The sequence below is a fragment of the Entelurus aequoreus genome, linkage group LG03 (assembly GCF_033978785.1).
Source record: "Entelurus aequoreus isolate RoL-2023_Sb linkage group LG03, RoL_Eaeq_v1.1, whole genome shotgun sequence".
In the NCBI taxonomy this organism is placed as follows: Eukaryota; Metazoa; Chordata; class Actinopteri; order Syngnathiformes; family Syngnathidae; genus Entelurus; species Entelurus aequoreus.
Genome location: NC_084733.1, coordinates 12659717 through 12674281, shown reverse-complemented (window position 1 = coordinate 12674281; position 14565 = coordinate 12659717). Strand labels below are relative to the sequence as shown.

At 35.5% G+C, this 14565-nt stretch overlaps 1 protein-coding gene across 1 annotated transcript in view; it reads left to right on the top strand.

Annotated features, from left to right (window-relative positions):
• Positions 1-8623: 8623 nt before the first annotated feature.
• Positions 8624-14565, top strand: part of chp1 (calcineurin-like EF-hand protein 1) — a 15221-nt gene continuing 9279 nt past the window's right edge. Inside the window, exons 1-2 of the mRNA XM_062041255.1 lie at positions 8624-8940; positions 9160-9232. Of these exons, the coding sequence (XP_061897239.1) occupies positions 8874-8940; positions 9160-9232 (140 nt within the window). The 5' untranslated portion in view covers positions 8624-8873. The remainder of the gene's footprint in view (positions 8941-9159; positions 9233-14565) is intronic.

Genomic DNA, 14565 nt, shown 5'->3' with positions numbered 1-14565 from the left:
AGTCAATGCCTAATGAAATGTATTTATTATTGTTATCCAAAAATGTTGACTTTTGTGTGAAGAATGTCAGCTGTGATGGCTGCCTCCTATTTATTTGTCACAATAATTGTATCCAAGTTATCACAAAACTTTGTGTTGCCATGAAAAGCTGTCTTTTATCCTACCAAGAAGAAGGCTTGTAAAACTCCACTGTGTAGGATGGGAAGCAACATGAAGGTGTTCTGTTTCTTTGGTAATCCACAGAAAGATTTTGTCTTGACCCGAGATCTACAAAGAGGAGAGGAAGCAGGGCCTGGCTCCCCTCCAGGCACCTCTTCTTTGAACTGTTTTACAACCTTTTCTTTGAACCGACCTTTTCTTTGAACTGTTTTGTAATCAAAGGTGATGGCTGTTTACGACCCCCCGCCCTTAGAAACAGCTGTTGCCATGTAATCAGGGAAAGTCCAAATAAAAGTTAAAGTTAACTTAAAGTTAAAGTACCAATGATTGTCACACACACACTAGGTGTGGTGAAATTTGTCCTCTGCATTTGACCCATCCCCTTGGGGAGCAGTGGGCAGCAGCGGCGCCACGCCCGGGAATCATTTTGGTGATTTAACCCCCAATTCCAACCCTTGATTTCTGAGTGCCAAGCAGGGAGGTAATGGGTCCCATTTTTATAGTCTTTGGTATGACTCGGCTGGGATTTGAACTCCAAGAGGAGGCGTACAATCTTTCGTCAGAGCGTGGTGGAGACTGTACAAGAGTACAGCCCAGACGTTTACTCCTCAATTGAGCCAAATGTAATTCTGTCTCTGTTTAATTCCTTGCTTCTTTGTCTGTTTAATAGATGTCATCAGTGTTTGAACCTGACAATATTTGTAACCACTGTATGTATCACTCATTATGTATTATTCTAACTCAGGGGTGTCAAACGTGCGGCCCGCGAACAGGTTTTATCCGGCCCGCGGGATGAGTTTGGTAAGTATAAAAATGAACCGAAATTTTTGAATGAAAAAACTGCTGTTCTAAATGTGTCCACTAGATGTCGCAATAGCAATTCTTTGTAGATGATGCTACATTTGTAAAAAAACAAATAAACCCCATGTTAGTGCACCAGTTGAAAATGATCAAACCACATAAATAACATCCTGTAATTTCATTTTGATATTATTTGTTTATCTTGATAGATTGAAAATTAACACCAATGAGTTGACTGATGAACATTATCTCAAAATTTATTTAAAGTATAAAATAACGACGAATAAAGATAGAATACTATTAACCGCAACATGTAAGTGTAAAAAAACAAAACATGATTTGTACATTTTCAGAATGTGCTTGTTCTATTTTTAAACAAAGAAAACAATCTGACGTTGTCTTTATTTTTAAGTTATCGTGCCGTGATTTTACCAGTCCAGCCCACTTGGGGGTAGATTTTCCTCCATGTGGCCCCCGATATAAAATGAGTTTGACACCCCTGTTCTAACTCATCCTTTTTTTTTGTACTTAGTACCCCTATATTTCTGCACAATAACTCAGATATGGTAACACTGGCGAGCAGAAGAGAATATGGAGTGATTTTTGGTCCTCAACATACTTAGATTTATTCATTATTGACCTATTTCTTGCCACTTTATGTTGCATATTTTTATATGAGATTTGCAGTTAATTTTCTCATTGATTATTACACCCAAAATGTTGTTTATTTTACTCTTTCAAATTCCGCGCTATTTGTATTTGGCTTTTTCTTCTGCTGTTACCAAATAGCATTATTTTTGCTTTTACTGAGATTCAAAGAAAGTCTGTTCTTTTTGTCATTTGTCATTTATTCTGGTTTTATTTGAATTAGCTTCTGTGTGTTCCAGACTAGACCCATCTTAAGTGTATTGCTGCCCTCCGCTGGTCCTTATTCGATTTATCAGAAAATTGGATATATTTTCTTCTAAAATAAGTCTCGTTCATAAACTATTATACAAAGTTTATATATTTTACCAACACTATGTTTCAACAATTCCAAATTAAATGCCATAAATTAGTATTTATAGTTGACCCGCAATGTGATGTTATGAGCTAGGGACTATATGAACTACACTACCCAGCATCCAACAGTAGTGACGAGCATGCGCGGTAGCCCTGGGAAGTGTTCTTGTATGTCGCCATGCCGGCAGAGAGAGAATGTGGTTATGAGTACGCTGTGTGAGTAAACGTTGAGAACTCAGCCAACACGCCTCGTCTGCATTTATTACAATTAGACAGACAACGCACGCAACACATTGTTTAAAAATAAAACAGCTGTAAGAATGTGTTGAACGTGATAATGTGATTGCGCCTGTACTTGTTACATTGTACGCTTTTATTTTGGAGGGGTGTGCAACAGGAAGTGACGTGTGACTGCGGCGACAATTTGCTGCCATACGTTTTGTTTTCATGCTATCAGGCTAGTCGAGGTTCGCTGCCATCGATGTCTAACATAATGCAAGAAACAGCTGAAATGTTGATTCAAAAAAAAAAAAATTGGAGACAAATTATCTTTAAATATACAGTATGTTTTAGTTTTTTTATACTTTTTTTTTTTCTGTCCACAAAATCATAACAAAATTGCCCCCTCATACTTTGACTTTTCAGTAAGCGCGCGCCTTTTACAACTACAGACACTGGGCTGTGTCGTCTTCTTAGGAGCAAAAGGTGCGCAATTTCAAATCTCTTTCATATTATTGTAAACATGATTATTATGTCTAACCGTGACAAACCAGTAGACTACTAAAAGTAACGACACTATACAGTATTTTTGATCAGGCAAGTAGCGCTCTATCCGATTCATTATTTTTAATCAGGCACTTACCCCGCTACCTTACGTTGTCGTATACCGCCCACAGATATGAATAAAGTAGATGGGACTTCTAAGTTTATAGTTTGTGTTTATTTGGAACATGCATACAATTACAAGATGATACATCACAATTTCCAGTGTCTCTTTTCAACATGTTCGAAAAGGAGTAGGAAGAAGCAAAGCTTATTGAAGCCTACCCCTTTTCCATCACATAGCAGTAGCTAACACGTTTGCTCACTTCCTGTTCTCAATTTGCTCACAATATACTCAATAAAAAAAAACTAATAACATAAAAAAATAAATAGATAAATAAATTATAATTTGTTAAGTAAGTTGTATGTCATGGTGAGATAGATCAGGTCAGGTCATGTACTATAATGTGCAATAATGTTATATGTATATATATATGCATATGTATGGATACGTGCATGTGTGTGAATATATACATATATATAGATACATATCTTCTTTTTTATATTCTTTTACTATTTATATTACTAAATTATTGTGTATGCACCTTAGGGGATCTGCTCCAATTTTGTTGTTCTTTGAACCTGTTCACTGTAATAATGACAATAAAACTATTCTATTCTATAGATAAGATTATCAATAAGTTCAAAATGTTTATCATTGTTTGTCTTCTTGGTACTTTGTTATGGCTTCAACCCGCCAGAAGACTAAAATAATAATAATAAGATGGGACGTGTGCCTTTGACCTGCGTGTCTGCACCGTGGCTAAGCTGGTAGGGACATTTAAAACTAAAACCGTTGAAACAAGAACACTAGGAATAACCTTTCATAAGTAAGGATGAACAATGTGTATGAGAAATATAATCTTAGAGAAAAATTTTCATTTAAAAAATGTGTACGCACGTACAACACTTAAGACCTTCAGTATATGAGTATGTGGAATTAAATGATGGAATGGATTAAGCAAAGAAATCAAACAATGTACTAATATGATCCACTTCAAGAAACTCTTCAAACGTAAAGTGTTTACAAAGCACAAAGAAGAAGAACCATGATAAACATTCTGAATTTATCTCATCCATCCATTCATCTTCTAGAAAATCTTACTTATCTCACCATATGAAATACAACTTACTTCACCAATTATTATTTATTTATTTATTTTTATTGTTATTACTTATGGAGTATATTGTGAATAAATTGAGAACAGGAAGTGAACAAAAGTTTTAGCAACTGCTATGTAAAGGAAAAGGGGTAGGATTAAATAAGCTCTGCTTCTTCCTACTCCTTTTCGAACATGTTGAATAGAGAAACTGGAAATTGTGATGTATCATGTTGTATGCATGCATGTTCCAAATAAACTCAAACTCAATCAATCAATCAAAGTTGATTTATATAGCCCTAAATCACGTGTGTCTCAAAGGGCTGCACAAGCCACAATGACATCCTCGGCTCAGATCCCACATCAGGGCAAGGAAAAACTCAACCCAATGGGATACAATGAGAAACCTTGGGACCGCAGATGTGGGGACAACCCCCCCCCCCCCCCCCCCCTCTGAGCGACCGGTGAGAGTCCAGTCAAACTCAAACTCAATGTTTTCACGTTGACAAAAAAGTAAACAGGGAAATTGCTTGACAAATTCGTAAAGTTATGCTTTCTATACAACCTTTCTATACATACCGACAGCCATCAGACTTTAATGCATATGTTCCTTTTTGACTGTACTTAAATGTATAATAGACTGTATTTATATTATTCACATGTGAATAATGCTGTATAATAGACTGTATTTATATTATTCACATGTGAATAATGCTGTATAATAGACTGTATTTATATTATTCACATGTGAATAATGCTGTATAATAGACTGTATTTTTATTATTCGCATGTGAATAATGCTGTATAATAGACTGTATTTATATTATTCACATGTGAATAATGCTGTACAATTGACTGTATTTATATTTTTCACATGTGAATAATACTGTAAAATAGACTGTATTTATATTATTCACATGTGAATAATGCTGTATAATAGACTGTATTTATATTATTCGCATGTGAATAATGCTTTATAATAGACTGTATTTATATTATTCACATGTAGCTAATGCTGTATAATAGACTGTATTTATATTATTCACATGTGAATAATGCTGTATAATAGACTGTATTTATATTATTCACTTGTGAATAATGCTGTATAATAGACTGCATTTATATTATTCACATGTGAATAATGCTGTACCATAGACTGTATTTATATTATTCACATGTGAATAATGCTGTATAATAGACTGTATTTATATTATTCGCATGTGAATAAAAGCTGTATAATATACTGTATTTTTATTATTCACATGTTAATAATGCTGTATAATAGACTGTATTTATATTATTCACATGTAGCTAATGCTGTATAATAGACTGTATTTATATTATTCACATGTGAATAATGCTGTATAATAGACTGTATTTATATTATTCACTTGTGAATAATGCTGTATAAGAGACTGCATTTATATTATTCACATGTGAATAATGCTGTACCATAGACTGTATTTATATTATTCACATGTGAATAATGCTGTATAATAGACTATATTTATATTATTCGCATGTGAATAAAAGCTGTATAATAGACTGTATTTATATTATTCACATGTGAATAATGCTGTATAATAGACTGTATTTATATTATTCACATGTGAATAATGCTGTATAATAGACTGTATTTATATTATTCGCATGTGAATAAAAGCTCTATAATATACTGTATTTTTATTATTTGCATGTGAATAATGCTGTATAATAGACTGTATTTATATTATTTGCATGTGAATAATGCTGTATAATAGACTATTTATATTATTCACATGTGAATAATGCTGTATAATAGACTGTATTTATATTATTCACATGTGAATAATGCTGTATAATAGACTGTATTTATATTATTCACATGTGAATAATGCTGTATAATAGACTGTATTTATATTATTCGCATGTGAATAATGCTGTATAATAGACTGTATTTATACTATTCACATGTGAATAATGCTGTATAATAGACTGTATTTATATTATTCACATGTGAATAATGCTGTATAATAGACTGTATTTATATTATTCGCATGTGAATAAAAGCTGTATAATAGACTGTATTTTTATTATTCACATGTGAATAATGCTGTATAATAGACTGTATTTATATTATTCACATGTGAATAATGCTGTATAATAGACTGTATTTATATTATTCGCATGTGAATAAAAGCTGTATAATAGACTGTATTTTTATTATTCACATGTGAATAATGCTGTATAATAGACTGTATTGATGTTATTCACATGTGAATAATGCTGTATAATAGACTGTATTTATATTATTCACATGTGAATAATGCTGTATAATAGACTGTATTTATATTATTCGCATGTGAATAAAAGCTGTATAATAGACTGTATTTTTATTATTTGCATGTGAATAATGCTGTATAATAGACTGTATTTATATTATTCACATGTGAATAATGCTGTATAATAGACTGTATTTATATTATTCACATGTGAATAATGCTGTATAATAGACTGTATTTATATTATTCGCATGTGAATAATGCTGTATAATAGACTGTATTTATATTATTCACATGTGAATAATGCTGTTTAATAGACTGTATTTTTATTATTCACATGTGAATAATGCTGTATAATAGACTGTATTTATATTATTCACATGTGAATAATGCTGTATAATAGACTGTATTTATATTATTCGCATGTGAATAATGCTGTATAATAGACTGTATTTATATTATTCGCATGTGAATAATGCTGTATAATAGACTGTATTTATATTATTCACATGTGAATAATGCTGTATAATAGACTGTATTTATATTATTCACATGTGAATAATGCTGTATAATAGACTGTATTTATGTTATTCACATGTGAATAATTCTGTATAATAGACTGTATTTATATTATTTACATGTGAATAATTCTGTATAATAGACTGTATTTATATTATTTACATGTGAATAATTCTGTATAATAGACTGTATTTATATTATTCACATGTAAATAATACCTAAGTGAAGTGGCATAAAACACTGAAAGTCATTGTTTCTATAACACCTTTTGTTCAAATGTTTGTTTCACTTGGGGTGCGGGCATCTTGTCTGACTCACACCATACACAGCCTTCCTTGTCACGTATTCTTCCTTTTCCCGCTATCCATCCAGTAATTCAAACTGATCCAGCAGCGCGATTGTAGATTATTTTATTTACAAAAATCAAGGAACAGAATACTCGGGAAACAAAATAAATAGTAGCCTATATAAAGCCGAGGTCTACAGACAGGTGAGGTCAAAGACGGTATGCCGGTGCCCGACTGCCAATCACGCGCCCAGCGCGCTCCTGCCCCTTATAGGCCTGCGTGGGAACTTTTCACCACCTGCAAAGGGTGCACACTGACATACACCATACTTGCCAACCCTCCCGTTTTTAGCGGGAGAATCCCGGTATTCAGCGCCCGGCAGAGATTTTCTCCCGACAAACTCCCGGTATTCAGCCGGAGCTGGAGGCCACGCCCCCTCCAGCTCAATGTGGACCTGAGACTGAGTGGGGACAGCCTGTTCTCACGTCCGCTTTACCACAATATAAACAGCTTGCCGAAATTATATACTCATCATTAACGGAGAAGTTAAACAGGACAATACTGCCATCTAATGGATAGCCACTGGAACAATGAAACTCAAGTATTTATTTATTTTTTCTATGTAAATAAAATAAATATATATATACACTACCGTTCAAAAGTTTGGGGTCACCCAAACAATTTTGTGTAATAGCCTTCATTTCTAAGAACAAGAATAGACTGTCGAGTTTCAGATGAATGTTCTCTTTTTCTGGCCATTTTGAGCGTTTAATTGACCCCACAAATGTGATGCTCCAGAAACTCAATCTGCTCAAAGGAAGGTCAGTTTTGTAGCTTCTGTAACGAGCTAAACTGTTTTCAGATGTGTGAACATGATTGCACAAGGGTTTTCTAATCATCAATGAGCAAACACATTGTACCATTAGAACACTGGAGTGATAGTTTCTGGAAATGGGCCTCTATACACCTATGTAGATATTGCACCAAAAACCAGACATTTGCAGCTAGAATAGTCATTTACCACATTAGCAATGTATAGAGTGTATTTCTTTAAGGTTAAGACTAGTTTAAAGCTATCTTCATTGAAAAGTACAGTGCTTTTCCTTCAAAAATAAGGACATTTCAATGTGACCCCAAACTTTTGAACGGTAGTGTGTATGTATATATATATATATATATATATATATATATATATATATATATATATATATATATATATATATATATATATATATATATATATATATATATATATATATATGAAATATATATGAAATACTCGAGTTGGTGAATTCTAGCTGTAAATAACCACGCCCCCAACCATGCCCCCCCCCCCCACTACACCCCCGACCAAGGGCCCCCCCCCCCCCCCAAACCCTACACCCCACCTCCCGATATTGGAGGTCTCAAGGTTGGCAAGTATGATATACACACATCAATCACTCAAAAATAATAAAATAAACATGGATTCAAGTATGGCTCTCTATTAGGCTCCTACACTAAGTGTTTATTGTGAGCGAACTGTGGTGCTGAATTTCCCTCAGGGATCAATAAAGTACTTTCTATTCTGTTCTATTTATTCTAATATGGGAACTTTGCCCCCACCAAGATGGCCGCCACGTAGGCACGTTGCTGTTGAATACATGTCTATGTTTGTTGTAACCCTTACAGCCCCGCCCACTCGATAGACCAGGAAGATAAAGGTCGCCTTTCTGCTGGATGACAACACTTTGGCCAGTGTTGCGGACGTTTAAGCTAAACAAACTAGTTACTAAGTAATTAAGTAATATAATCGGTAAAGTACGCGGTAGTCGTCTTAAAAACTCACTCGGCGCGTGTAGCTTTGCTGCTACAGTTAGCCACTTCGCTAGTTTTGCCAAATTCGAGACTTGAAAGTACCCAAAACTGCTAGTTCATTGAATATGGGCTCCAGAGCGTCCACGTTACTCAGGGAAGAGGAGATTGAAGAAATCAAGAAGGAGACCGGCTGTGAGTTGTGTGTTTACTTCTATCATTGATAAACATCAACCTCAGTGGGCTAGCTAGCCACCATGCTAGTTTGCTTTCGGGAATGTTGCTATTTCCTGAAGTTGCATCCTTACAAGGAAATTGATTAGGAACACATTTTATGGCTTCCAGTATTGTTCTGTTGGTTTTGTACTGGCATCATAAAGCGTGTCATGTTTCATTGAAATGTCCTCCCTGCAGTCTCCCACAGTCAGATCACTCGTCTGTACAGCCGCTTCACCAGCCTGGATAAAGGAGAGAATGGAACTCTGAGGTGAGGACCCCTTAGACTACTTCTTCTTACTAGTGCTGGAACTAGAGATGTCCAATAATATCGGCCTGTCCATATTATCGGCCGATATATGCGTTAAAATGTAATATCGGAAATTATCGGTATCGGTTTTTTTTATTATCGTTTTTTTTTTTTTTTTTAAATTAAATCAACATAAAAAACACAAGATACACTTACAATTAGTGCACCAACCCAAAAAACCTCACTCCCCCATTTACACTCATTCACACAAAAGGGTTGTTTCTTTCTGTTATTAATATTCTGGTTCCTACATTATATATCAATATATATCAATACAGTCTGCAAGGGATACAGTCCGTAAGCACACACGATTGTGCATGCTGCTGGTCCACTAATAGTACTAACCTTTAACAGTTAATTTTACTCATTTTCATTCATTACTAGTTTCTATGTAACTGTTTTTATATTGTTGTACTTTCTTTTTTATTCAAGAAAATGTTTTTAATTTTTTTATCTTATTTTACTAATTTTTTTAAAAAGTACCTTATCTTCACCATACCTGGTTGTCCAAATTAGGCATAATAATGTGTTAATTCCACGACTGCATATATCGGTTGATATCGGTATCGGTAATTAAAGAGTTGGACAATATCGGGTATCGGCAAAAAGCCATTATCGGACATCCCTAGCTGGAACCATACCAATATGTTATAATACTATAATAATATAATACTAAAATTATTTCGGTACTTTTCTAAATAAAGGGGACCACAAAAAATGGCATTATTGGCTTTATTTTAAAGGCCTACTGAAAGTGATTTTTAAAATTTAAACGGGGATAGCAGATCCATTCTATGTGTCATACTTGATCATTTCGCGATATTGCCATATTTTTGCTGAAAGGATTTAGTAGAGAACGACGATAAAGTTCGCAACTTTTGGTCTCTGATTAAAAAAAAAGCCTTGCCTGTACCGGAAGTAGCAGACGATATGCGCGTGACGTCACCGGTTGTGGAGCTCCTCACATCTGCACATTGTTTCCAATCATGGCCACCAGCAGCGAGAACGATTCGGACCGAGAAAGTGACGATTTCCCCATTAATTTGAGCGAGGATGAAAGATTCGTGGATGAAGAAAGTGAGAGTGAAGGACTAGAGGGCAGTGGAAGCGATTCAGATAGGGAAGATGCTGTGAGAGGCGGGTGGGACCTGATATTCAGCTGGGAATGACTAAAACAGTAAATAAACACAATACATATATATACTCTATTAGCCACAACACAACCAGGCTTATATTTAATATGCCACAAATTAATCCCGCATAACAAACACCTCCCCCCTCCCGTCCATATAACCCGCCAATACAACTCAAACACCCGCACAACACACTCAATCCCACAGCCCAAAGTACCGTTCACCTCCCCAAAGTTCATACAGCACATATATTTCCCCAAAGTTACGTACGTGACATGCACATAGCGGCACGCACGTACGGGCAAGCGATCAAATGTTTGGAAGCCGCAGCTGCATACTCACAGTACCGTGTCTGCGTATCCAACTCAAAGTCCTCCTGGTAAGAGTCTCTGTTGTCCCAGTTCTCCACAGGCCAATGGTAAAGCTTGACTGTCATCTTTCGGGAATGTAAACAATGAAACACCAGCTACGTGTTAGTGTTGCTGCAGCCGGCCGCTAATACACCGCTTCCCACCTACAGCTTTCTTCTTTGCTATCTCCATTGTTCATTAAACAAATTGCAAAAGATTCACCAACACAGATGTCCAGAATACTGTGGAATTTTGCGATGAAAACAGACGACTTAATAGCTGGCCACAATGCTGTCCCAAAATGTCCGCTACAATCCGTGACGTCACGCGCAGGCGTCATCATACCGAGACGTTTTCAGCAGGATATTTCGCGGGGAAATTTAAAATTGCACTTTACTAATCTAACCCGGCCGTATTGGCATGTGTTGCAATGTTAAGATTTCATCATTGATATATAAACTATCAGACTGCGTGGTCGGTAGTAGTGGCTTTCAGTAGACCTTTAAGTCCTTAAATAAAATAGTGAACATAAAAGACAACTTGTCTTTTAGTAGTAATTAGTCTGCTGACACAGGCAGTAGTAACATATTGCATACTTGCCAACCCTCCCGAATTTTCCGGGAGACTCCCGAAATTCAGCGCCTCTCCCGAAAACCTCCCGGGACAAATATTCTCCCGAAAATCTCCCGATTTTCAGCCGGAGCTGGAGGCCACGACCCCTCCAGCTCCATGCGGACCTGAGTGAAGACAGCCTTTTTTCACGTCCGCTTTCCCACGATATAAACAGCGTGCTTGCCCAATCACGTTATTCCATACGAGGCGTCCGGCATACCGCCGATGAGCATGGTGCAGATGGAGAAGATCTTCTCGGCGTCCGTGTTGGAGCACACGTTGCCAAAGCCGACGCTGTTTAGGCTGCCGAGGGTGAAGTAGAGGGCGGCGATGTACGAGCTGCGCACCGACGGGCCGCCGACCCTGTTGTTGACGTAGGGCATCTCCAGGCGTTTGCCCAGCTCATGGAGTCATCTTTGGGGAAGAGACGGGAGGACAACAGGGTGACAAGAACTAAGTCATCCAGACTAGAGATAAATTGTATTATTATGTTTATCTTAACTAAATATAAATATATTTATTAATAATTAAAAAAACAAACTAAATACATTTTTTACTATATTTTGCTAAAAACATAATTAATTGTATTTTTATTTGTATTTTTTCTGACTCCTTATTACATCCAGCCATAGAATTATACATTAAAATAAACATATTTGAAATAATTCCTTTTAAATGATCATAATAATTCATTTAAAATGACCATATTTAATTATTAAAATAATTGCTTGTTTATCAACAACTTTAGCATTTTATTCATTACATTTTGAAGCTCTCAGAAGCCAAGTTATGTTATATTCCTTAAGATTTATTTATGCAAGTTTGAAGTATCAATTATCCAAACACAGTTTTGTTTGCATATTTTCAGGATGTAGATATATATATATATATATATATATATATATGAAATACTTGACTTGGTGAATTCTAGCTGTAAATATACTCCTCCCCTCTTAACCACGCCCCCGCCCCACCCCCGAAATTGGAGGTCTCAAGGTTGGCAAGTATGATATTGTGTCATTTATCATTCTAATATTTTGTCAACAGAGGTTTTATTTAACAAGTATATTTTATATTTTGGCCACTGTAACATTACACACAGTTTGAACATTAACACTGTATTTAAGTATAATAAAATAAAATAAAAGTATGTTAATTAAGTTAGAGAATCACTTCCTTAGACCACATCTTCCAAACCTTCCTGTGCCCGTGTACTATGCGACATGACTGCCATCCAGTGCTAAAACACAGGAAAGATAAATTCACACAATGAATACAATAAAGCAGCAACTTTGAATGCTCCAGGATACCAAAACATTTTTGGACAATTCCATGCTCCCAACTTTGTGGGAACAGTTTGGAGCGGGCCCCTTCTTCTTCCAACATGACTGTGCACTAGTGCGCAAAGCAAAGTCCATAAAGACATGGATGACAGAGTCTGGTGTGGATGAACTTGACTGGCCTGCACAGAGTCCTGACCTGAACCCGATAGAACACGTTTGGGATGAATTAGAACGGAGACTGAGAGCCAGGCTTTCACCACCAACATCAGAGTGTGACCTCACCGATACGCTTTTGGAATAATGGTTGAAAATTCCTATAAACACACTCCACAACCTTGTGGACAGCCTTCCCTGAAGAGTTGGAGCTGCAGTAGTTGCTAAAGGTGGACCCACATCATATTGAACCCTATGGGTTGGGAATGGGATGGCACTTCAAGTTCATATGTGAGTCAAGGCAGGTGGCCAAATACTTTTGGCAGTATAGTGTATGTTAGTAGTAGTGCTGTCAAATGATTATTTAAAATAAAAAGTATTAATCACACTTTTGAATTTGGATTAACCACAAGTATTACTACTTTTATCACTTGCCTGTATAATTTCAATTACCGTAACCTAAAACTATACATTTGGACACCAGGGCAATTTTAATGTTACAATAGGTTAGAAGGTAAAGGAGCATGTTCAGTCAAAATAAATTGCGTAGTTAATGTGTGTTCGTACATGAGCAATGCAATATATTTTTAGATTGATCGCATGAATTAACTTATTTTTGACACCTCTTGTTATTCCATACAAAGCTAACGTGGATGTTTTGTTCAGATAGCATAGCATAAATTTTGGGTTTTTCGTAGTTTTACTTTTGTTAACCGTATGTAGTAATGGCAGCTCGTTGCATCTACTCCGTGCATTTTTTATGTATGTTTTGTCCTTTATGTCCTATATTTTTTTCATGTTTTTTTAATCTTTTTAGTTTTCTTTGTTTATATATTACTCATCGTTCTGGAAACTATTTTTTTTTACAAGCAACACCAGTGAGAAAGCTTGTTGACTAGTTTGCGTCTTTATGTATACACTGGACTTGGATTGATTGACAAGTTTATTGACATCTTAAAGAATTGAATCCATGTAATGCTTTAAAAAAGGCAAATGAATGGCACAAAAAGCCAAAAGGCTTGTTTCCATTGTGGTCCATTAAATATTCAACTTTCTCAAGTCAAACTTGAGGAACTTGGTGTCAATTTCAGAGTTTGTGATTAACTCAAGAGTTTGATCATTACTGTAGGAAATGTGTGCAATAAGTAACGAGGCCGCCAATGATTACATTTGCTACAAAGGGTGCGTAAATCCACTGTCTGTGTGTGTTTACACATAACAAGTCTGGGTTCATCTTGTCCTACAGTTAAGGTGACTTAAGCTTTTTTCAAAATGTCATTCGTAGTTGTCCCAACAGTAAGTAAGGTAAGTTTAACACAAGAAAAGTGCGTAAGATCTGTTGGATAGGTAAGAAAGACTAGCAAGATCAGTAGGAAAGATAAGTAAAATCTATATGATACAAAAGATAAGTACAATCAGCAAGATAAAATAAGTAATGTAAGAAAAGATAAGTATTATTAGATAAGTAAGCTCAGTAAAATAAGTAACATAAGATATGTGCAGTCACTAAGATGAGTAACAAAATCTAAGTACAATCATTGATAAGACGGATAAGTAACATAAGTGCAATCAATGATAAGTAAGATAAGTACAATCAATGATAAGAAGGATAAGTAACATAATATAAGTACAATCAATGATAAGAAAGATAAGTAACATAAGATAAGTACAATCAATGATAAGGATATGTAAGATAAGTACAATCGATGATAAGAAGGATAAGTAACATAATATAAGTACAATCAATGATAAGAAAGATAAGT